This window comes from Anas platyrhynchos, chromosome 28 (assembly GCF_047663525.1).
Source record: "Anas platyrhynchos isolate ZD024472 breed Pekin duck chromosome 28, IASCAAS_PekinDuck_T2T, whole genome shotgun sequence".
In the NCBI taxonomy this organism is placed as follows: Eukaryota; Metazoa; Chordata; class Aves; order Anseriformes; family Anatidae; genus Anas; species Anas platyrhynchos.
Window position 1 is genome coordinate 3269591 of NC_092614.1, and position 23850 is coordinate 3293440.

At 53.2% G+C, this 23850-nt stretch overlaps 1 protein-coding gene across 6 annotated transcripts in view; it reads right to left on the minus strand.

Annotated features, from left to right (window-relative positions):
- The window catches only part of KANSL1 (KAT8 regulatory NSL complex subunit 1), a 92208-nt gene that overhangs the window by 3624 nt on the left and 64734 nt on the right, over positions 1 to 23850 (minus strand). For 3 of the 6 annotated variants that reach the window (XM_072028705.1, XM_027445321.3, XM_038168783.2), the window contains 10 exons: positions 21319 to 21423; positions 16224 to 16339; positions 14602 to 14794; positions 11928 to 12093; positions 7864 to 8049; positions 7308 to 7469; positions 6827 to 6978; positions 3523 to 3641; positions 2501 to 2558; positions 1773 to 1885 (listed from right to left, as the gene is read on the minus strand). In XM_072028705.1, the coding sequence (XP_071884806.1) occupies positions 1773 to 1885; positions 2501 to 2558; positions 3523 to 3641; positions 6827 to 6978; positions 7308 to 7469; positions 7864 to 8049; positions 11928 to 12093; positions 14602 to 14794; positions 16224 to 16339; positions 21319 to 21423 (1370 nt within the window). The remainder of the gene's footprint in view (positions 1 to 1772; positions 1886 to 2500; positions 2559 to 3522; positions 3642 to 6826; positions 6979 to 7307; positions 7470 to 7863; positions 8050 to 11927; positions 12094 to 14601; positions 14795 to 16223; positions 16340 to 21318; positions 21424 to 23850) is intronic. The other 3 variants (XM_072028706.1, XM_038168785.2, XM_038168784.2) reach the window with 2 other exon arrangements.

Consider the following 23850-nt stretch of genomic DNA (forward strand, 5'->3'; position numbering starts at 1 on the left):
TAACCACGCCTGCAGCAGGCTATATGGAGCACGATGTGCTGAGTCAAGATGCCATTAGAAGCTGCTACACGAAGAAAACAAAACAAAACGGTCTGTTACGTACACGAGGCAGGAAGACCACAAGACGCTCAGCAGATCTGCTGGGGCAGGTCACTTCAGAGAATGATATTTCAGAGAAAACCGACTTCACCCCGATCTGTACTGCTGTTACCTGGCCCACGAGGCCACAGGCGAGGAGCAAGAACTGGCCGAAGCACAGCAGCAGTTCCTGGGCCGTGAGGAGGAGGCCCCCAGCAGTTTCTAAGGACCAAAGCAGCCGCAGCAAACAGCCCCAGCATCAGCCCAGGCTGGCCACGGAGGACCAAGCAAGGATCCTGTCGAGGAGCAGCTCGGGATGTGGTGAACGCCAAGCTGAGCTCAGCACAACTCACCACAAACACGGCAAACCACATCCTCGGCTGCACCGAGGAACGTGGCCAGTGGAGCAGGGGCACCTACATCCCCATCCCACCCTGCAGGGTCCCAGGATGGGCATGAGAAGCAGAGGGAGCTGGGCTGGCTCGATCTGGCAGAGATGTGAAAGCAGGATCCAACTGCTGCCTCCCGTAGCAGCAGCAAAACCTGCTTCCCAAGTGAGCACAGCCCTGCTCCAGCCACCACAGAGGTGGGGGAACTTCCATCCTCGGAAGCATTCACACTGTGTTAGCCGAAGTCATGGCCAACCTGATCTTCAGCCCTGCTTCAAGCCGGAGGCTGGACCAGAGACCTCCAGAGGTCCCTTTTCACCAGCATTTCTACACCCGCACCATGAATTTATGTCAGTGACCCAGTCAGGGCACCATCTTGCACCAACACCCCCCTACAAGGGGTTTTTAGAGAAGAGAAAAGGTAGGGTGAAGTACTAACAGATGTGAGAAACTAGCTGAAGAAGCTTGCAGACAAACACCAAAATGTCCCACGCTCAACCAGCTCCAGGAAATGCAGCTGCAGATGAAGCGCAGCAGCAGCAGAAATGGGAGCTTGACAGATGCAACCTTTGGTTGTCCTGCACGACCACACCCCCCCGACAGGGCTGATGTGAAACCACAACTAGACCAAGAAGGCCAGTGCACGTTGCAGTTGCACTTCGGCAAGAATTTCTGCCCAAGAGCAGAGTGGTGCGAGGCCAAGGCATCAGAAACCAAACAGAGAGGAGCCAATCTCATCATAAAGCTGTGTAAGAAGGGAGCCACAGCTGCAAACTGCGTGCAGCTTTAGACACCCACTCACAAAAAGAGGCTGCAGCACAGGAACCAAGTGTCAAGTGATGAGAGGAACGGAAGGACACGTGTAAATGGAACACCAAAGCAGCACTGCTGAAGCTATCGAGCAGCGATGCGATCCGCAGCACAACGCTCAGCACAACTGCTCCGTGTTCCTGTTTAAGGATGCCCAGCTCAGCCCTTTTGTTTTTCTCAGAATCCAAACCCAGAGTGCAAGAGCTGCTCGTCTGCAACTTCTCCGGTGGTTAAGTTACCCCCGGGCTGAGCCAGACCCTGTCCCACTCCTGCAGGGGCTCCTCAAGCTGCTCTTGTTCTTGCTCTCAAGTTGCTCAAGCAACCTTCCCGATGCCAGCACAAACATCCAACCATTTTTATCCACCAGCCAGTTTAACAAAGCCAGATCTGTTGTGAACAACGCCTGGGCCGAGGGAAGCACACTGCGCCCTCTGCCCGAGCGCTGCTGACCCCGGGACACCCGTGCCCTGCAGGGACATCGAGCCGACAGCGTACCTGCTGCCCCGCCGCTGCGGGGGCATGCTCGTGCTCCAAAGCCACCGGGCCCGCTCCATCTCCTCGCATTTGCCATGCCGAGCAGCGAAGGCCGAATCAGACAAGTCCTCGATCTGGAAAGGGAATGGTACAGGGCTTGGTCAGGGCTTTTCTTAACGTTAAACACACAGCTACGTGCAGTTCTTCCAGCGTTAGCTACAGCACGGGTTTAAGTAAATGTTCATGTCTGGAGGGAGGCAGGTGCCTCAGTGAGCGAGCAAGCACCTTGTTAAACTCAGCCTGCATTGCTAAGGAAGGGATTAAGAACTAAAAACCAAAGGAAAGCCACTCATCCCAGAGTGAGTGCGCTCACACAGAGGTTTAAGGAAATGCCGTCATAGCAGTTTAGCTAAAATAATACCTACAGCAGCATGACCGGTCATGATTTCTTGATTAGTCTATCTCTATAAAAGATTGCTGACCAGAAAGGTCTCCTGACAGCAATCAGACCTCAAATTGAGCTGTGCCCAGTCAGCTAATCCAAGTTCTGCCCTATCACTCTGTTTCCAAAAAGAAACCGGCACCAGAATGGCTCCTGCAAAGTTAGTTCTGCCCTTTTGTTGCCAAAAAGGAAAAGATTGCACCTCTGCTGCAGTCCCTGTGTCTGTACCCTTCCAGTATCCACCACCGACTCCGTTAGCTGCCATCAACCCCGTCCCGAGCTAAGGGGGACACAAAGCAGCTCTCACCTCCTCGTTGTCTTCATCAGGGCTCGCCTTCAGAGCGCCGATATCCACTTCACGCCAGCTGCAACACACAAAGTCAGACCGTCAGACCGCAGTCAGGCACGGGCACGGCTGAGCACGTGCCCAGAACACCCCCCACAACCTTCTGTGGGAGAACAGACACAACCCTGGCACAGAGAAACACATCCGGGCTCAGCTTTAGCCACATTTATCTACCCAAATCCACCCCCCGTGGTACCAGACAACAGTTTCTCCATTTCCTGCGTTCGCCTGACCCATTCTGAGCAAGTTTTTCCATAGGAAGGGGGCGGTTTGTGCACACTGAGTGCCCACGCAGGACATTTGTCCTTCCTCAGTGGGCTGAGCCATGGGCAACGCTGCTCCTGGCGCGCTCCCGCTGCAGCCCCTCCTCGCTGCCCCTGCCCAGCTCCTGGCGCTGCTCTGGCAGCGTGGCCGGAGCCTGCGGGGGCAGAGGAAGCAGAGCAGATGCTGCAGCATTTCCTCCTCTTCCTCTGGCCCAGCAACAGGCTTCATTCAAGATCATCTGAGCAGGGGCTGACAGCTCACCTCCTCGCACTCAGCTCGGGCACAGACTCCCAGTTCCCACGGCTGCCTCTGCTCCTGGCCACAGCCACCCTCAGCATCAGCCCCCCCAACCCCAGGGGGCCTGGGCACACCTGGGTGCATGGAAAGCACCAGGAAGCACCCGGACCTTCAGCTCACTGCAATCAGGAGCTTTGTAGAGGGAAAGAAAACAACCAGAATGACCTTGGGTTGTTTGGGGAGATGTGAGCAGCGCAGGCGGCTTTCCTGCACCATGGATGCTGAGCCAACGCAGCCCTACCTCAGCCCAAAGTCTGCTTCAGTGAAATGAGCCAAAGTTTTCCAAATTTTCTCTTCCTCTCAAGGAGGAAGGAAGCCCCTTCCCTCACCAGCCACTGGAGCAAGCCCTAGGCTTAATTTGAGGCCTGAGAGCTGCGTGGTGAAAGCAGGCAGACCCCCTGAGCTGGGGCTGGGGCACGTACCTGGGTGTGAGGATCTCTTTGTACTGCAGCTTCTCCACACGCGTTGTTGCAGCGACAGACATGGGGATGACAATGTTGTTAATATCAAAGGAGCTCTCCCCTCTCCTCCTCCTTGGCTGCTGGAACGAAAGGACAATAACAACTTGAGAGAGGGCTGCAGGTTTCGCCGCGTTAAACCATTGACACAAAAAGGACGTGGCCTCACAGGACATGGTCTTGTGCGACCGACAGACCCCAAAGCCAACAGCAATTTGTGTGGGAACAGAATTTGCCTACCGCCTGCTGGAAGCCCTCCTTCCCCATGGGCACAGGGTGACCAAAGCCCTTGGTTTGGAAGGCACGAACAAGGACGAGGCTGCGGTGGCCCCGCGGGCACTGCAGCGAGGTGAGCAGGGGCTGCTGAGCTCCAGCCACCATCTCCACCCTGCTGCCACCACGACATTGATCCGGCTGAAAAGCCAAGCCAGCAAAAGATGAAGCAAGGTCTCCTTTACTACAATCTTACTGCTTTGATACAATCCTATTCCCTCCTGCCTGTGCAAAGGGGGCAGTGAGACCACGGGGGCAGAGGGAAGGACCACGCGTCTGGACCACAGCCCCGTTCCTCGGGGCACTGCAGGGACCTGCCAGGAGATGCTGTGGCAAAGCAGGAATGGGAAGCAGGCAGACAGCAGCAGTTCATCTCGGGTTTTGACAGCTGTACCGAGAACCTAACAGCTTCCATCTGCATCGTACTTCTGACTGGAATAGCTTTTCCAAGACAGAAATAAGCTACACACTTAGCTATTTAAACCGGGCTGAACGCTGGGTGCCCTCCTACCATCTGTCTATCCCAAAACCTCCCCCAGACCTGTGACAGCAGCGCTGCCGGCACAGCGACACGAACCTTCCCCATCAGCTCGGGGTGCTGCCTCCCTGACGAAGCCACCTGCACCTTACCTGTGCCCCCTCTGATCCCTGTGGCTTTTTGGACAAAACCACATGGGAGCTCAAGTGCAAGGGACCCGCTGCGGGTGCTGGATGAGGATTCAAATGGGTGGGCAGCAGCCATCGCCCTGGTTCAGGTTCCTCGCCCTGTTTTTCAGCATGTTCCTGGTTTTCGGGTGGTATTTGGGGGTGCTCTGAGCTGTGCGCACAGCCCCTGGGAGCCAAAGCCCAAAGCTGGGTGCACCCAGCAGGCCGGGCAGGCTGTGCTGCACGGGGGGGCTCTGGTTGGGTCACAACACACCCAGATGGGGCAAGGACGTCCTTTTTTACATCTGTTCCCTGATCCGAGAAGAACAGCAGCCCTTCCCCATGCGGAATCCTATGACCAGATGCCTTTGTGTCCCCAAGCAGCAGTGTTCCTGTATTACGCTCGGAGCTCAGCCCACACTCGCTGACAGCACTTCGCTGAGCTGCCTCAATCAAATTTGTATCGGATTTGGTAAAACACAACAAAGAGCAGCATTTCTGAAGCAGAATATGCTGGGGAACCACAGAAGAAAATGAAGACTACGGGCAAGACTGCACAGCCCCGCTGCCCCACGGAGAGGCAGGGTGCAGCACGCTGCACCTCTCACACACACAGCTCCCCGTTCAATCCAGCTCGTTCCACCTCCCCTAAGGAACAACTCTGGGGGCACTGATTTCATGGCAAGGTTCTGCATGCTGGTAGTTACTGCAAAACCATTAAACCAGACCCAAACCTTGGCCTGCCTTACAGTAACTCATGCATACACCGATAGCTTCGGGCTTTTGGAAGAGCACAGGAGGCTTTCTGGGACCGGGAAGAGTTGCTGGACTTTGGTGATCAGCAGATTTGTTGGATTTGTCATCTGTTTTCAGAATCGACACTCCACTGAGATTGAATGGGGAAGCCTGTAAGTCAAAGCTGCAGCCTCAGCTCGTCTGCAGGCTGCAAGAGACAGACTTTATAAATCCTAATTTCAACACGAACAGGCACAGCCATGAATGCAAAAAAAAAAACACCCACCAACAACCATTTCTCCAAAACAAATATAGATTCTGCTTACCACATTTGTTTAATTCTCCAATCTATACTACAGAATCAAAATCTGCCAGTGCTACGAACCGGGAAGAGTCTCGGCAAGGAAGGAAAGGAGTTTTAGGAACCAGCTGCCAGGATGCACCATTAACAGCCTGCCCAGTCCGCTCGGGGTGGCGCAGGGATACCTGGCAGGGCTTCCCCTCGCCCTTCAGTGGACATTTTTGAGGGCATCATTTCAGCTGGGAGGCTGTCAGCACCGCTCAGCAACCTCGCTTTTCAGAAGGGGTTTATGAAAAAGCAGCAAGAGAAGAGGAAAAGCAAGCCCAAAAGAAGCACACGAAGCAGAGAGAGGTGGCATCCTGAGACACTACAGCTGCTGGGAAGAGCTGTCCCCTTCCCAAAACACCCAGAGCATTCTAGCAAATGCTACCATTGCTGGCTGGGTTCTTCGGCCACCCCGAGCTGGCATCATTGATGACACAGCTGATGACGCAACAGCAAACGTGTGTTGGGCAGGAACCCAGCTGGGAGCTGGCGGAGCTCGGAGCAAGGACCAGGGCACGCGGTGGGCTCTGAGCCAGCAGGGACAGACGCCTCCCACCTGCCCCACGCCCAGCCTGGGCTGCACCACAGTGAGGGGCCAGGGGCTTCCCTGGGCCACCTTCAGAGCTCAGAGCAGGATGGAGCTGGGGTCCTGCTCACTGATGGCTTTCAGGCACCGCTCCATGAAGGTCCCAAATCCCGTTATCCTTTTGGGAGGCTGAGCAGATCTCAGAGGGCAATTTGAGTTAAGCAACTGCTGAAACCTGTGTCCAAGTGCAAGCTGAGGTCCCAGCCAGCACTGCTCTGCCCCAGCCCCATTTCCAACCCAGCACACACCGAACAGGCCATGAAGGGGAAGACATCGCAGTGGAAGCACTGCTGGAGCAGCAGCAACACGCTGCTGGTGCTCAGCTCTTCTACTCTTTTTTTTCCTGGCATCCACAGACAACTTCAGAAACCAAAATCCGGATGTGGAGCAAAGCCAGGGAACTACTGGGAACAGGAACATTTACCAGCAGCTACTGAACTAGCAGTGAACCTCTAATTGCAGCTGACTGGCTCTCTGCACAGCCAAAGTCAATCCAGAAACGCAGCAAACCCAAAGCCAGAGCAGAAAAAGGGCCGGCGATCCCACCATCAGCCGAAGCAGCGGGTCCAGCGAGGTCAGAGGAACACCGAGCCCTCAAGTCTAGGTGGAAGAGCTCGAAGGCTGAGCCACGCCGTGGTGGAGAGGAGCTCAGAAGCCCCTCCAGCCAGGCAGCAGATACTTACGGCTGCGTTGGAGGTGCCCTGTGAGCTCGTGCTGGCAGGGGCAGAGCCTTCCGAGGAGGTGGACAGTTGCCGTGCGATAGGGCTGTGAGGGGCAGGGGTCGCAGCCGCCGACAAGTAGCTCGGGCCACCGACGTCCGCGTGATGCTTCAACACTGCACGGGGAGGGAAGGAGAAAAGAGAGAGAGAGGGAGATGTTAGCCACAAAAGGCCGGGGGGCTGGGGGCAGAGAGAAGGACCGTCTGCACCAGAAATGGCCGGTGCTGAGGAGCACTGCAGGAAAGAGAAGCGTCTTCTGACCGCAGCTGCCAGCTCGCCAGGCCCTGCGGGATGAAGCAGTTAGAGCACACGAGGCGTCGCTGCGGTGGTGACAAGGCCCAGAAGCAGTGCGTTCCCCCCTTCTCCGAGGCCGAAGGGGGAGAGAGAGGCTGGGTATGCAGCAAAGCCCAAGCTCCCCCCGAGAGACCTGGCCGTGGGAGCCTACCTTCACTCCTCTCAGATGAGCAGTCTCGCAATCGCTTTTTGTCATAGGCAGGAGGCTGGACAAGCGAGCGCTCTGGCGCTCTCTCGGCCTTGGACACGGCCGTAAAATCGTCTAAAGCCGGCCTGTGTGCCTTGTCTGGTTGGATTTTTTGATGTGAGCGCTCTGAGGAGGGGAACAGAGAAAGAGCTATGAAACGCCAGTTTTCACCTCTCTTTCTGTCGGCACAGGAGGCTCGGGCAGGACGGAGCAGCTCCCTGAATCCAGCCAGGTCGGGCTCAGCACCGTCCCGGCCCCGGGCAGCTGCGCTGAGCTGAGCGTTGGTGCTGCCCGTGCTGGGAGAGCTGCGTGAGCACAGCCTCAGGCTGGGCGAGGAGGGGTCCCTATGAACCAAGACCACCTTAGCATCCTGCACAGGATTCACCTTCAGCCCTGGCCTCATCCCCAAGGGCTCCGTTTGCAGGGCATCCTCCTCTCTCCTCCCAAACTGCACTGCTTTTGGGTACGAGACCAGGGCGGTGTTTGTGCACGCGGCGGGGACGAGGAGGGGGCCACTTACTGGCTGCAGTGAAGAAGGAGTTCACCAGCTTGTGGCGGTCCTTGCGAATAGGGTCGGACAGGCTGCTGGTAGGCATGGGGGCTCTGTGCTTGAGCGAGAGCTTTTTGGGAGCTTTGATTTTCTCGTAGGGTTTGTTCTGCCACTGGGATTTCAACATGCTCTGGAAGTGCAGGCTCGTCGGCACGTCTGCAGGAGGACACGAAACACAAAACACGGCGCTCACGTTAGCCAAATGATGCCCCAGAAACACCACCACTGCCCCCCAGTCCCCAAAAAACACAGCAGGCTTTCGCTGCACGGCCCGGGTTGCCTTCCTCGTGCTCACGGAGGACCTGCAACGTTAGGACCCAGCTTTTCCAACCTGCAGCTCTTGGAGAGGAGCACGTTACTGCTTTCACAGCCCAAGTACATCCTGGCAGGGGAACGAGACCTTTGTCAGGAAAGCCACGTGTCTCCACCACTAGCAGGCACCTCGTGTGCCCACGTTTTGTTCTGCTATCTCAGATCTGACTTCCAAGAAGCCCAGTTATCTCAGCACATCAAATCTAGAGAAGTACAGGCTGGAAGAGAGGAATTCAGCTTAAATCCTCCATTTCAGGTCAGCCCCAAAGCCAACCGAGCGCTGTGTGAAGTTAATCTGCCTGATGGGGCATCTGAACCACCTAACGAAGGCTGCGCTACGCCAGGACACTCCGGAGGCTCCGGGTGAAGGCAGCCACGCCGGGGCTCTCCCCAGGCAGGGGCTGGGTCACTCAGCCACCCACGAGCACAGCAGGCTCCACTGATCCTCAGCACACCCCCACGGCCCCCTCTTTGCCCCTAATCCTCTTGCCCAGCACCCCGAGCACCTGGCCCCACGTCGTCCTGCCTGCTCACAGCCAGCATGTGCTGTGCAGCCGGCAGACGCTGCTTCTGCCCACATTTCTCAGGCTTCGTTTCACCCCAATCCCACGCACATGTGCGCCGCTGACCTTAGCTGAAGGATGGGAGCTAATGAGATTATTCAGTGCTGTGCTCGGGCGGATAGCCTGAGCCGTACGGTAGTCTACAAACACCACTAGGTGGACCAGGAGGCTCCCTCAGCCTCAGGAGTGCCACAAATAAACCTTCCTTTCACACCCAGAGCTTCAAACCTCCCATCTGATCACCAAACGCTGGTGCTGTGCATCCCTCTGCCGGGCCCCAGCTCTCTTCTGTGCGCCCAGGGGCCAAAATCCCAGCCTGGAAAAGCATTAAAACCTTTCAGGTTAACAAATTCACATCTCGGTAGTTCTCTTATCTTCTCCAACCACCCCTAAGATCTCTGTATATCAGCACGAGGTTTGGCATCCCACCCATCGCTCTCCTTCTGAGCTGTCCTGACAGCTCAGTGCTGGCTCCGGCTGCTGAAACCAGGAGCGAGAAGCACGGAGATGAGCACGAGCAGTAAAACATCCCTCCCCTAGGTCTCAACGCAACATTTTCAGGGGGATTTTGAAGCAACCCTGCTCGGAGATGAACCTTCCCAGGCCCTGCAGCAGGAATAAAGCTCCCTGCGAGGCCTACAGAGGGGACACGGCAGTGCTCACGAGCTGCCCTGCGATTTGGGAAGTCCATCTCGATAACCTCAGAGGGCAACCTGAAGGGATTGAAGCCCTGCCGATAGGCTCGATGGCTGATATTTGAACCCCTTCACCATTTCCCAATAGGTCCAGGGACTGGAAAGCCCCAGCAGAGCTGGGACAGGCAAACAGGACAGCGGGAGCTGGCAGAGCTCGGGCTGGAGCCCGCTGTTATTAATAGGGGGAACCTGACCCTCAGGAAAAAGCCAGGACAGCTGCGTTTAACAGGCTTTGACAGCTACAGCTCTGGTTTGGCCCCATCTGTTTGGGAAGGAGAGGTGATCACGGTGTGACAGCAGCTCTTTGGCCACCACTGCTGTGTGCAGAGACACGTCCCGAAGAGAAGAGAGGGCTCAAACCCTTTGATTATGCAGCCAGCAAGGTTCCAGAGCAGGATGCTGCAGCCTTTGGGAAAATGGCCTCTTTGCCAACCTTTTGCTTTCTCCTGGAAATTCACTCCCTCCACAGCAGCTCACATGTCTGTGGCAGGACGGGCCAGGTTGGGAGGGAGGAGAAAAAGGAAGGCAAAGCAGAAAAATGAGTAATCTGCTGTGTTTTTTCCTCTGCCCTGCCGCCAGTGCTGGTTGCAGCGGAGCCCGCGCAGCGCCGGCGCCGCTCCTCCTGCAGCGCGCTGCAGCCTGCCCAAGGACCGGCAGATGGCAACCGCGCCGAGCCCGCGCGCCGCGGCTCCCATCCTTCCCACCAAGGTTATTACATCATCTGAAAATTCCCAGCTAGAAATCAGCCGAAGCAGAGAGAAAAAAAAAAAAAAAGAGCAAAGGGAAGGGGAAAAAGCGCTCGCAGAGCGGGTTAAAAGGCACCGAGCCTCCCCGCCCGCCTGCCTGCCAGGAGAATGAAAGGAGCTTTTTCCTCCTGCAGTGCTCCTGGAGGTTTTGCCCTTGGCAAACTGCACCGGAGAGCCCTGGCTGCTGGAGGAGCCCCAGGGACATGGGCTCAAAGCAAAAGGCAGCACATGCTCCCAGCTCGTCGGACCGATTGCTCTCCGGGTGAGCCCCCAAAATCCACACGCGGGAGCGCCGGCAGCAAACAGCGCTGCCACTTGGCGGGGAGACAACTTCAGGCTGAGCGCTTCCCTTGCTTTGCTGTGTGCCTCGCTGGGAAGGTACCCCCAGCCCCAAAAAGCAACCCTAGCAAAACTCTACGAGGCACTAGGGAATAATCCAAGTGACTCCATCCCCGGCTCCGGGTGGGGGGCAGAGGAGGTGCTTCTGTGCAGACCCCTGAAGCTTTAAACACCCTAGTTTTAAACACAAAGTTTTTAATCTCATGCATGAAGCCAGAAGAGATCTTTCATCATGTGAGCTGGCTGCGGCTGACCCTAATAAAATGGATGAGGCTCTGCTGGTGGCCGTGATGCAATGGTTTGTAACAGGGCTGCTCGCCGCCCCACGGGGTGTCACATCCAGCACTCCGGGCAGAGGATTACTGGTGCTGCGCCGCAGGAGGTCAGCACATTCAATTCCTGTAGCATTCCTTAACACAGGGATGTTTCTTAAGGATGGGTGGGGATTTAGTTTTTAAAAATAGCCCAAATTTGTTTTTTTAAGTCTGCTTTAAACACAGGGCTCCTGAAAGATGCCAGATTAATTGTTCCCAGACATGCCATGCATTTCCTACTGTTGCACAAAGTTTGCACAAAGCTGGAATTTAGCTCTGCGCACACCAGCCCCGTGTCTTAACCCAGACCAAGCACTTCTCATCACCAGCAGCAGGAGCGTGCAGCTCCCTCCGTGCGGTGCCAGCGGTGTCTTACACCCCGAGCCTCTCCTAGCAAGCAAAGCGACTGCTGTGACGTTTAATTCCTGGCTCTCCTGATAGAAGTGCCAGTTTGCAGCCCTGTATTCTGGGATCAGAGGGAAAAGATGACAGGAGGACACCAATTTCCTGCAGGGCAGTTGTTTTTGGTCAAAGCAGTAGCTTGTTTTTAAGTCGGGAGCTTAGGAAGCAGAAGACCCTGGAAACTACAACTACCACAGCGCTGGGAGAAGTCCCCACGCACCGAGTGTGAATGCCCCACAGCCAGGGGTGGTGAATTACTCCTCTCAACGATGACTAACCTTGAAACCAGAACGCAGGGAAATGAGCATCCTAATGGGAACATCCCTTCTTGTACCCTCTGACCCAGCTCAGCTCATTTACAATTCCATACAAGGTCAAAGAAGTTTTCTGTGACTTCAACCAATCCACAAGTAATTTTACACAGATGAATAAATTCTGCAGAAGCCAATATTTCTCAACTGGTTTGTAATGACACCAGCCCGAGGGCCAGGTCCCAGCATGGACTCGCAGGCTCCAGTAAGCGCTCTGCCCCTAAAACCACTTGCAGACGAAGGAGCTCGGTCTTAACAGCGCCCAGCAGCTCTGCGATTCCTCGGGGTGAAGCCCTGCACATCCCACGTCTCCCATTTCGGGCCCCGGTTGTCCTGTGGGTGCCGTGCTTACCATCTGGGAATGATAGAACAGGATGGATGCAGGAGTCCAGCTGGGAGAGGCGCTCCAGCAGAGGGGCATCGTACTGGATTTCCAGAGTCGTCGAGCTCCGGGTGCCACACAGAGCGCACGAGGGGTTCACGTCGCAGCTACATCGCACCAGGCTGTTACGGTGGACCTGGGAAGGGGACAGGAATTCAGACTATCAGAGGTCATGTTTCTAAGGGCTCTGTTCACACGTTCCCCCTTGACAGCTCATGAAAAAAGTCCTCAAGGCTCAAGGTTTTTTGTAACACCCTGCAGAAAACCCACTGGCTTAGCCCAGACTCGGACGGACACTTTTACAAACCTGAGAACTGCAACTCTCCTGCACAGCTGAACATCTAGTAGGTTTGATTAAAAGAGTTTATCTATGTTGAAGAACTCATTTAGAAAACCATGAGGCAGCAGAATTTCATTGTCAGAGAGGAAAAACGCCTTTTTCTAGTTCAGACAAGTCAGAGAGCCATCGTTACGCCAAGAGCTGGCACCTACAGGGATGTCTTTACGGAGTGAGGAGTTTTTCCTCTTGTTTTTTAACCAAGACAGACTTCCAATTCAGATTTATAGACCTCAGACTTCCTTTCCATGAAACCACCATGGCACGGATGCACAACTGGATGTAAAACCCATACAGAGACAGTTACCAATGAGTCCCTGTCAGAATGTAAGGATGCTTCAAATTGGATCCTGTAAAAGCCCGGTCTGAGTCTAGCATTATTCAAATAATTTCCACTAATGACTTGAATGATGGAAGAGAGAATATCCTGAAGGCTCTGAAGGGCTGCGAGCACCTTGAAGGAAAGAGCTGCAATCCCAGGCACGGTTACAAATTAGAGAAGTGATCTCAAATAAATCAAACCCAACTCACTACGGGCAAAAGCACCAGGCAGGCACTGCAGCGACCCGTGACGAGGAAGAAGAGCCAAGCGAGCAGCAGCTCTGCCCAGAGGAGCTCGTGGTGGTTATGGATCAGAAAACGAGCATGAATCAGCAGTGTCGTACCATTACTGAGAATTAACACCCCACGGGGCTTTACAAACAGGATGGTTCTGCGAGTGAGGTAATCCTGCCTCTGCTCGGCGTTACTCATGGGCGAGCTGGAGGGCTGCGCCCAGTTCTGGGTGCACATTTCACGAAATGCATGCACCAAATGGAGGGAAACCAGAAGAAAAACAACAACAAAAAGACAAAAAGATCCAAGAGCCACGTCCTGTGTGGAGGAACAGAGTGGCCTGGGTTTGTGTAGTGCACAGATGACGACATTAAGAATTACCACAATAATTTGCAAACTATCAGGAAAATTGCTGGAACGAGGCGTGGAGCTGACCAGTTTCCAGCAGGATTTGGACTACTGGTAGTATCTTTATTCAGTCCTGTTCCACAAGACTGATCCCGTTCCCAATCCATGCAGGCTACTGAGCCCCTCCCCTTTAAGCCTCTCTTCTTTTCTACAAGCCATCTCCTCACTTGAAGAATATCTTCTCTTGAATATCTGGAAGAGCCCACACAAATCCTTTGCTACCTAGCACTTCTTCCACTCCTTGGAGCTGCTCTTCTGAACCAGCTCTGATTATCAAATGTAGTAGATGAATGCAGTCAAGAGCTAACTCAGAATTAACAGACCTTCCTTGAACAGCAAGTACACAAGTCAGCACTACCTATGGGATGGTAGACTGCTTGTCAGCTTCAAAACACTGAAAATCTCACAAGCAGTCACTGCAGAGGTCCACCAGAAATACCCCAGGTTAACTGGTTAATCTTTTGCTGTTTTAAGCTAACTCAGCTGGCCAAGAATCTGTTTTGCTCAGCAGAAGGATGCTTTTTGGGCTTTCTCTTTTTAAACTCTAGCTCCTGCAGAGTGAAACCCCCTGAAACCTCGTGGTAATGAAGTTTGACTTGAAACACTGACTCAAAGGTAAGTGAATTTGAGCCATCTATGGTTCTGCAATCATAAGAGCACAAATGCACAGAAAAATGTCCTTATTCCCTCAATTTCTTACCATCTATCCTCCAACTGACAGTTTATGGCATTCCTAGGGGAGGTCAAAAATGAATGAAGCATGGCCTCTCCTCACACAGGGTGCTCAGGGAATAAACTGCATTTCCACTGAACTGAATCCTGCATATGGGCAAGGGAGGACTATGCAGAGAAGAGTACAAAATTAAAAAAAAATAAGGAAAGGAACAGAATCACAACATTCAGTGATTTCCAAACGTAAGTAGCAGAAGGGAGCAGGGTCACTTCTGCAGGCCTTTTGCAAGACATCCCCTGTACACCTGGGCAGACAGATGCAGTTTTCCTCAAAGCAAGCAGCAGCAAGTTCTTGGTCTGTGTTAATTCCTGTGCTCAGGGTGAAGGTTTCCTGATACCTGACTTTCCAAAGGTTCACTTAACTGCTGAGGCTTTACCACATTAAACTACCCAGCCTGAAGTTTACCTTAGGCTGGTTCGTTTTAGAAAAGAAGGCCTCATGTCAGAATTCAGCATTTCCCCTCCACAGTGACAGCTAACAGAAGTCTCCATCAATTAAGAGCTTCTCCTCTTCGTGTAAATAGTAAAAGCAGTGGGCCAACACATCAGGAGCTTACCAGGACCTTTTGCTATGCAGCAAAGGAGAAAAACAAAAAAAAGGACAGTACTAACCTTTTTGGAAAGGGGCATAATGCTGCTAGGTCGAACAAGCCGTCGCTTCTTACAGCTCAGTACTGGGCGAGTGCGAGCTGCTACACACGTTCCATCAGATGCAGAAACCATGTTCAGTCGTTGCTTTTTATGCAAGAGCTCCTCAGCTTCCTGGCCATCTCCCTGAGCGTGTTCTGCCAGGCCAGGCTGAAGACTGCCCAAGAAGAGAGGAGAGGAAGAAAGACGAGCGTTATTCGTTCAGCCATCCCCCATGACCCAGCAGTACCAGACAGGGTCGAGATTCAGACCTTAGCAGGGTTAAAAGCACTGCAGTTTCACAAGGCAGTAGTTTTATTAAGCCAGCTCAAATTTCTGCTTTTGCTTTGGTCACTTTCCACATTCTCTCCCACCTCTCAACCTTTGACCAAAAAGCTTTGGAAGTTCTGAACAAAAAGCAGTTCTTAAAGCCAGGCATGGAACAAGCTCCCCAAAAGCCACTCTCGCCACAAACAGCTTTAATCCTAGAATTCACCCTGCCCCAGAATTACAGTTCAGGGTATCTTAAGCCTACAGGTCCTAGTGAGTTTAGGTGCAAGAGAGCGCAAGGCAGAGACCTTGCAATTTTCTAGTAAAAATAATAAGCCTAGATGTAAACTTGATTCTGATGCGTACTCGGGAACTGTACCTCTAACAACTCTCTGCACCTTTCTGGTGTCACTGCTGTGCTGCTCCTCACCTTTCTGTTTCACACACAAAGGAGTTTCCTGTCCGCGTGCAGTAACCCTACCCTGCCGTGGCATCAATACACCACGCCACGCACCAAATACCAGAGCAGCTCCCCAGCTTTTCATGTATATTTCACAAGTGCTTCATTTCTAAAAATGCAAAACATGAAAGCCCTGCAGTCTAATGCTCTGTAGTTCAAAGGCTACGGGCATATAAAGGGCCCTGTCGTAGCCTGCAGCGTTTCAGCTGTAGCGATGAGTTGGTCAATCAGGATTTCTGTGCTGGCTCACGCTGCAGCATCCTGCCCAAGGTACTAAGCAAGGGCAAAGGTGCTGGCAGCGCTTCTCTAGCCACTACAGAACTTAGGGTTCAACCCTGAAATCATCCTGTAGCACAGGAGAACTTCTGTCGCTTGTTTGCATTTATGCACTTAAAAGATTTTCTTAACAAAAACAACCTGGAGAAACAAAGGATTTAGAGAATCCCATTCCCAAGGAAATCAATGGGATTTGGGTTCCTCTGCATCTTCAGAAAAGCAGGCCAATGGTTTACAGATTTCTGCAAGCTAATTGCAAGCAGGCCTCGAGTATCTTTGAATCACCCAATTTGCAAGTGTATTAAAAATACCCATAAAGGAACAGTTTTGAACATGCTCACTGCACAGTTGCCTGCAGGGCTTGCTCATGTAAACACAGCTCAGTTCAATACCATTTTCAGAAAAACAATGCAGCATAAAACCTCAAGCAAGAGATCTCCTCCAACGCTGTTTCCGAGCACGATCTAGTACCAAACATTTTTTTTTTTCAAAAAGAAACCATTCATACCATTACCCACCCAATTACTACCAACCAGCACATTACAGGGCTGCTTTGCAATCATAAAAACCAGACTCCATCCGTAACACACGGGCAGCTTACGTGTTAATAACTCCATTGACGGGTCTCGGTGCTCCACAGGGCTTGGCGGGATGGGATTCAGGAGTACTTGAAGCAGAAATCCCCGAGTTCTCTAGTGGCTGGGATCCAGAAACACTCTACAGAAGGATGAGAAAAAAAAAAGATAAATTAATGTTTAGAAATATTCTTAAGTAGCTACAGCTCTTATTGCTAGTTTCGAGCTGAGGTTTCTGCACTGTAGCTACGGGCTTCTGAGCAGAACTTCAAACCAGGGATTTAGGAGTCAGTGTGAACAGGAGACCAGGGGTGTAAGGACTTTGTGGGGAGCAGCTCTGGCAAGAGGATGGATCCACAACGGCGCTTTCCAGGTGAGAAACAAAGGCTCCAAATTCCCCTCGGGCAACCGCTATAGAGCATGAAAGACTTGGGCTGAGGTTTTTCAGGAGATTTTAGCATTTTGTGTTGAGGTGCAGAGAAGTTCCTAACCACCTGCACAGCTCGCAGGCTGCTTCTCGTGTCGGACGGCGTGCTGCAAGCCACGGAGCTGCAAGCGCCTGCCTCAGCATTTTGGGGGAAAACGGGCGGCAAGGAGAGCGGACTCGGACAAGTCAATTTGCATTTTAACTCAATACCTGTGCCAGCACGGTCCGAAGAGCACTCTGCAAGATCTTTTAAATTAAAATGCACCCAGGCTGTGGTTTTGGGGTGTAAGCGGGCCAACTCTTTCAAAGTGCCGGATACACACAAAGCTGGAAACACCTCCGTGGAGAGGGAAGCAAGTACGGGCTAAGCTGAAGACCTCCTCTCCCTCCTGCCTTGCGTGTGAGAAGCAGACAAACCCTCTCAAGCTACAACGAGCTGCAGCTCCTGCACGGCTCCAGCACGGAAATATCCAATATGGCAAAGCTCGTGCTGGCCTAAAAGTGGCAAAAGAGGGGGGGCTGTCGCCGTCACCTCCCTGCACACGCTGGCTTTGTGCCTCCTGCCGTAGCATCCCCGCTCTCCACTGGTGCCGGTGAAGCCTGGCACATCCTTGCCCTGCCACGAGGCTCCCCCAAACCCATCCTCACAGCCCTGTCTTCTACTTTCAGCCACGCTCCTCCTCTTCCCCGGGGTTAACCCTGCTTTCTTCCCTCGTGCAGCACTTCCCAAACTCGCTGCCAATGTCTCTCCAGCTGGGCTTTCCCCTCTGTGCACCCAAGGGCGGTGGTGCATTTCAAGCACTAATAAAAAAGACAAAAGGCAAAGGGCTGATTTATCTATCCGGGTGTCCAGGCAGCCACCCTGCCCGTCCCATGCTCCTTCTCAGAAGCATTGGTACTGGCCTCGATTAAATAAACCTTCCCTGCAATCACTCCTCAACCCCTCCAACAACCCACATCGGGTTTCAGCGGTGCTGGGCCACGCGGAGCCCAGCAGAGACCTGGCTGAGCCGGGGCAGAGCCGTTTCTGACGAGGCACAGAACTTCTGCCTGCTGCCTGTTTGAGGAACTTGGCTGGCTTTTCTGCACTTCTGCTAAAAAAACACACACCACATTTCTCCTGTCCGGGCTGATGGGCTCGTCTGGTATTCGGTTGCCCCAGGCACGGGTCGGACGGGGCTGGGAGCTTTACGCAAGCTGAAGGCTGCACCCCGAGGAGGTGAAGCGAGGAGGTGAAGCGGGGCGAGAGCCGTTCCCCTCGGCTCAGAGCTGTGGCCAGCCCGTGCCATCACCCGACACCTCCGCCGGAGGCAGGGCCGGCGCGCGGGAGGGCGGGTGCACATGACTCATGAGCTCTTTTGAAACAGGGCTATTTATTTTCTCCTCCAGGAAGGGCCTTAAAGGAGGAAGCTCTTCTCCAGCGCGGTCTCTGGCTTGGTTATTTGAGATAGAAATAAGGGGCGAGCCGCCTCCTGCAGAGGAGCTGCAAAGTGTCAGGGCAAAGTCCCTTTTATCAGTCACACCGCAGGCTCTCCCTATCGCACTGGACATGGGCGTTCCCTAACCGGGCTCTTGCACGACCAGCTCCAAGCACGGAGATCTCCAGCCTTCAGACTCTGTCCCCAGCTATCCCTGGCCGCACCTCCCTGTGCCGCGCGCTTCTGCGGGGCAGCCAGGCTGGGATCTTCACAGCAGGACCACGGCGATGCTCCACGCTGAGCTTTTCTCCAGGTTCTGGGGCTGGAAGTCCAGGTCTTTGGGATGCCTGGAGCTTTTAGGACGGTCAGACACAGCTTTATGCTGCTGCTGGCTGCACGTGAAACCAGGAGCCTGCAGAGCACCTCTCCCAGCAGCACAGGATCCACTCCGTGAGCGTGTGCTGGGAGGGGGGTAGCCATGACCCAGGACCAGAAATGTCCCTCACATTCCCAAAAACACAAGTTCAGACCCTCACCTATTACTAGACACAGCCCCCAGTGCATGACAAAGTCCTAACAAGACATCCATCAGTATCTTCTCTCATGTATTATTAAAATTTCAACTGTGTCCTCTTGCTAGCAAGTCCAGCAACGAACAGGTATCAGCGCTGAGTTATTTCTTCAGGGCTTCACATTATTCCCATCTTCAGGCAAAAACATTTAATGACCCTGGGCTTCCAGTTCTAAAGTGGAAGTTGGCAACGGACCTTTCTAAGCCTGCTCTTTAAAGCCTTTCCCTCGCCGCTGCTATGATTAATTCCTCTAGGGATTATCAGCCACGTCCTACAGATCGAGCTGGTGCCCAAGGACACACATCCTGGATTCAGGTTGGCCGAAGGAGGTCCCAGGGGTGGATGAGACCCAAAGGTGAAGAACTGGGCATGAGATGGGAGGTATTCCCTCCCCTAACCCTGCACTGCAGACCTCCTCTGCTCTCCGAACCTGAACAAAAGAAAAATCTAATTGTAAGCAGCCCGAGGAGTGCCAAAACGATAAGCAGCTCTCCAGCAGAGGCCTGAGCTACCCTTCCAGTGAGTGTCCTAATGCACCAGGAATGGTCTCTGGGCTAATCGCTGGCTCTGAGCAGATCAAGGCTCTGACTCAACACCCCACCCTTATGAGCAAGTCTCATTAGGCACAAACCCTCCTGCAGGAGGGCGTAAAAGCTGGGTGCCTGCAGGCAGCCTTTCTGCTGGCTGACGCCTCCAGCCCCGCTGGAGCAGCGGGCAGCTGGGTGCCACGCACACCCACCAGCAGCCACGTGTGCAGGGGGAGGAAGAGTCCATTTCGGGAGCAGGCACCCTCCGAGGAGCAAGGACGGCTGCAGAAGTTGCTGCAAGAAGGTGCCAGGCGTTAGCTACTACTGCTTTACTTTGTAGTAACTAAGCCTGCTACACGCAGATGTTCTGCGCTGCTCTTGGTACCTGTTCCTCGTGTCACTGCTACCTCCAAGATCTGCAAGAGGTCTGATCTCCGTAGTGCTACTGCTCCAGCAATAAAAATCCCTGTCTGAACAGCTTCTGTCCCAGGGAAAGGGATGAGAAAGGGGACAAAGCAGGGAATGAGTGAATGGCAATAGCGAGGTGGCTGAGCACCAAAAGTGCTGCCTGAGCAAGCATTTTCTTTCCTCTGTACCAAATCTGTGGATGTTTTCTATTCTGTACACACAGAGATGTACATCTCTGGACATTTTCTATTCTATCCATATAGAGATGCCTAAGACAACCTGAAAAAGGGCAGCGTGGTGATTTTAAGTATTATGGACAATGTCTTGAATCTGTAGGGACAAAGTCAGAAGGGACACAGTGCTTCCATCTACAGATTCCAGGTTGAAAATATACCCGTATCATTGGATAAACATCCTGATTTAGACAGATAAGAAAGAAAATTTTCTTCCTTATCATTGTTAAATTTGATTATTTGTCTCTGTTATCAGCCTATTTACAGGTCAGCTCCCAACCAGCAGCCAATCCAGCAGCGCAGGAGCCTGCTATTTCCGAGGAGAACCGGAGCACGCTGTCCCAGCCTTTGTTTATTATTCCCTGAGTGCTTTTTGGGTTAAAGCGTGGACGGGGGGAGGGATGACAGACGGACATCACTGTTCAAAACCAGACGCTGCGTAATGCTTCTGCTTCAATCATGATCTGTGGCGGCCCTGCCATCGCCGCTCTGCAGCCTCCTGTTGCTCTTGCGGCGCGGCTCCGTTTCCATCCGAAGCGCCATCGGTCCTGAGCACAACCTGCTCGCTGCACCAATTATACCGCAGAGTTTTGGGGCTGAGCTAATCTGCTAATTAAAGCCTTAAATTCCAAACACACAGCTGAAAGGCAACGTTAAGCAAGGGGACATTTCATTACAGTCCCTTGTCAGAACCCCTCGCGGTGCGCTGTTAATCAAAAATTTCACAGCATTTCGTGCTGTCGCTCACTATCAGAACAACCCCGACAAAGTCTCACCAGCGACAGAAGGAAATAGTTGAAATACAATTTTACGGTCGCTTTCAGTTAATTTTTTTCTCTCTATCAACCACGTTGAATATTGGGCTGCGAAACCCAAGCACTCCCTCTGCAGTGAAGTTTTGCTTCTCCCCATCAGGACAGGGAAGCGGCAGCTCTGCAGCCTGGCAGCAGGAGCTGGAGCCAGGCAGGGACCACCCTTCTCCTCGTACTACACCACGACTTCAAAACCCTCCGTTTTAATACGCCGATGCGTCCCGCAGGATCAAAAGTAATCACAGCCAGAGCGAGCGGTACGATCAAGCCTTTACTCTGTGGCCTACATTTCTGCATTAAATAATAAATACCTGGCACTCCACATAGTTTCCAGTGCATCTCCCTGAAATCATTAGTTCCCTTTCTGAGGGGTAAAGCTCCGGCAGATTATTAATAGTCACATCTTCAGAAGCCTTTGCTAATTGTGCTGCTCTCAGTTTGAGGTACTGTTGCTAGAGGGAAAGGATTAGTTAGGATTTTTAAGCTTCATAACATGCTAACGGCATATTGCACAGGTACCCAAGGAACTCTGGGCTAAAAGGTGTTTAAATCATATCATTCATTAACCCCAAAATAACCCGGGAGGGGGCAGGACCAACAGCGGGGCCATGGCCACGTGAAGCCCTGCAGGGATTCCCGCAGAGCCCTGTGGTTTGAGCATCCCTCCCAGCTCCAGGATGATGGAGCACCAGGTCCCCAGCATCACCCTGCTGCTGGCACTTACCAGCCGCTCAGCCCCGGGCTCCAGCTTCCCCTCAGCGCTGACGGCACGGGACGCATCATCTACTGCAGGATCAGGGGGTGCTGCTTCACCGAGAACTATCAGCCCCTGAAAAAGAGGGAAGGGAACAGGAATTAACTGCGGATCCTTCGGGTTCAACAGGGAAACTGTGCATCATTCATCCTCAAATAAAAACCCCATAACCTGAACCCACTGCAAAGCGGGGCTTGCATCCCCCCATTTTCCAGACGTGATGCCAAACCTAGTCCCCTGCTGGATTTTCCTGACACTGGAGCTGGACTCGGATGGGGAAGGATGGTGGCAGAGGACAGATCACACGCCTCCAGCCCTTTGGGAGCAGACACCGAGCTCCCTTTTCGCCCTTCCCCTCCTCCTGCACTCTCACCGGCTGCAGCGCGGAGCAGGAAGCGGCTGCTCTAACAGCACCGAGTGCAGCCAAGCAAACCATCTCGAGTGGGTGCCAGAAATCTGCAGTCAGACTCCTAACTCTGAGCAGATTTTTTCAAAGAAGTGATATTCACAAAATTCAATAAGGGAAGAACAACACTGATAAACAAGCCCCTGCCGTAGAGCTAGCGGGACCAAGCGCTGTGGCTCAGCGCTGTTTTATCAGCCTTCGCATGTGCTGCCCTGTTGGTGTTTCTCTCCAAGCGAAGCTCACTCCGGCAGCAGGAGGACTGCTTGCTCACTCCATGGCACAAAGTAAAATAAAATCATTACATTTATGCCTATTCCCAGCTATACCACACCAAAGCAGGCTAAAATGTGCGAGGGAGGACAGCCAGAACCTAAAGGCCATGAATATGGCTGGGATAAGCCATGCCGGAGCAAGTTGGATGGAGAGAACATTCATTTGGGAACAACTTCAGAGTTTGCTCTGTGTGTCCCAGGGCAGTCAGCCTGAGAGCGGACCCGGACGCATCATCTGGAGAGGAAAGAGCCGCCAGGCATCCCTCAAAGTCCTCAAAACCAGATTTCACACGTAACAGTGTCACTGACCGAAGCCATGGCACGTGGCCACTCAAATCTCTCGTAAGGTTGATCCTACACCTTGACACCATCTTCTGTACAACACGGCTGTGGCTTTCCAGAGAAACAGTGGTAGCTCATCGTTCAGGGACCGCTTATTTAAAAATAGCTCATTCATAAACTAAATACAACTCGACATGGCCTCAGCAATCAGGAAGCAGCCAGCTTCTAGATAAACACGACGACAATTTTCTATAGTTTTCTGAGATCCCAGAAGGCTGTTTAGCAGACGAGAGAGGCTGGAAGCCTAAAATCAATTAAATGCTGCTGTGCTGTGCTTGTATTCCTGGAAAAATCCCTCTCGGAAGCACCCATCATGTTCTGCTGCCGCTTCTCGAACCATCCCCGGGAGTGCTGCAGAGGAGGTCGCTCGTCCCCGCGTGTCCAGTGCAGGAGACAAGGGACACAAAAAGGGGAGGAACCGGGACGAAATGCAAACTTGGCAGCGAGGGAACCGCTTCCCTTTGCCGCTCCGGAAAGTGCTCAGGCTGTGTTTGCTCAGAGAGAGAATGAGATGGGGAAGCGTGCGCATCGGGAACAGGAACAGCCAGCGGGGACTTCTGCCTTCAGCTGAAGGCAAGAGGACGAAGCAAGGCGCCCGGTGGCTCAGGATAATCCAGGTGGATGTTGAGAGCAATGTCCCTGTGCTGGGGATTTGGCTGCACTCCCCTGCACGATGCCTGCGGTGTGCACAGCTCTCCCCCCATCCAGCCCATCCGCAGGCTGGACGGGCTCTCCGCTTTGAAGATATTTAATCTCTGGTATTTGCACCCATCTGAATAACAGACAGGAGTCAGAAGGGCAACATCACCCTTTCAACTCCCTTTCAGGCCAGGGAAAGTCACGGTGCTTGGCGAGTTATTCTGAGCTCACGCAACGCTTGCTTTTTACCAGCATCCTCCAAAATAAACAGAAATAACGAAGAACTCCTTTGTGCATCTCTCAGAAGCAGGTCCAGCTGAGGCTGGCAGCTTCTGCCAAAGGACCAGGGGGAAGGAAGGGGCTGAAGGCAGCAGGAGCCTTTGGAAGAGATGGGGAGTCCCCAGCAGTGTTGCTCGTCGTGCTCTGAGCCCGACACCACCGCACACATGTGTCCTGGTCATCGTGTTCCAGCCAAATCACCGCTACACAAAACTCCTCCAAGAGCTCTTCAACTTCATTTACCTCATCTACGGGGGAAAATTAAGGAGAAAAGAGGCACGGGAGAGGGAAATTGCTCTCCGTTCCTCCTCCAACAGCGAGCACTTGCCACCCACACGCAGGGAGGTGCGCAGACTCGATGGGGGGAACTGGCATCATCCTGCACCCCCTCTAAAAACAGCCCAAGGAAACAGAGCAGTGAAAGGAGACAAAAACACCCCGTTACCTTCATGGACATCCAGTCCCTTCAATCAACCACACGCACGCTTCAAAACCAACACAAAATCGAAGCCCGACAGCCAGAAACTCAGCAGCTGATGCCGAGCTGTGCACACACGCCTCTGA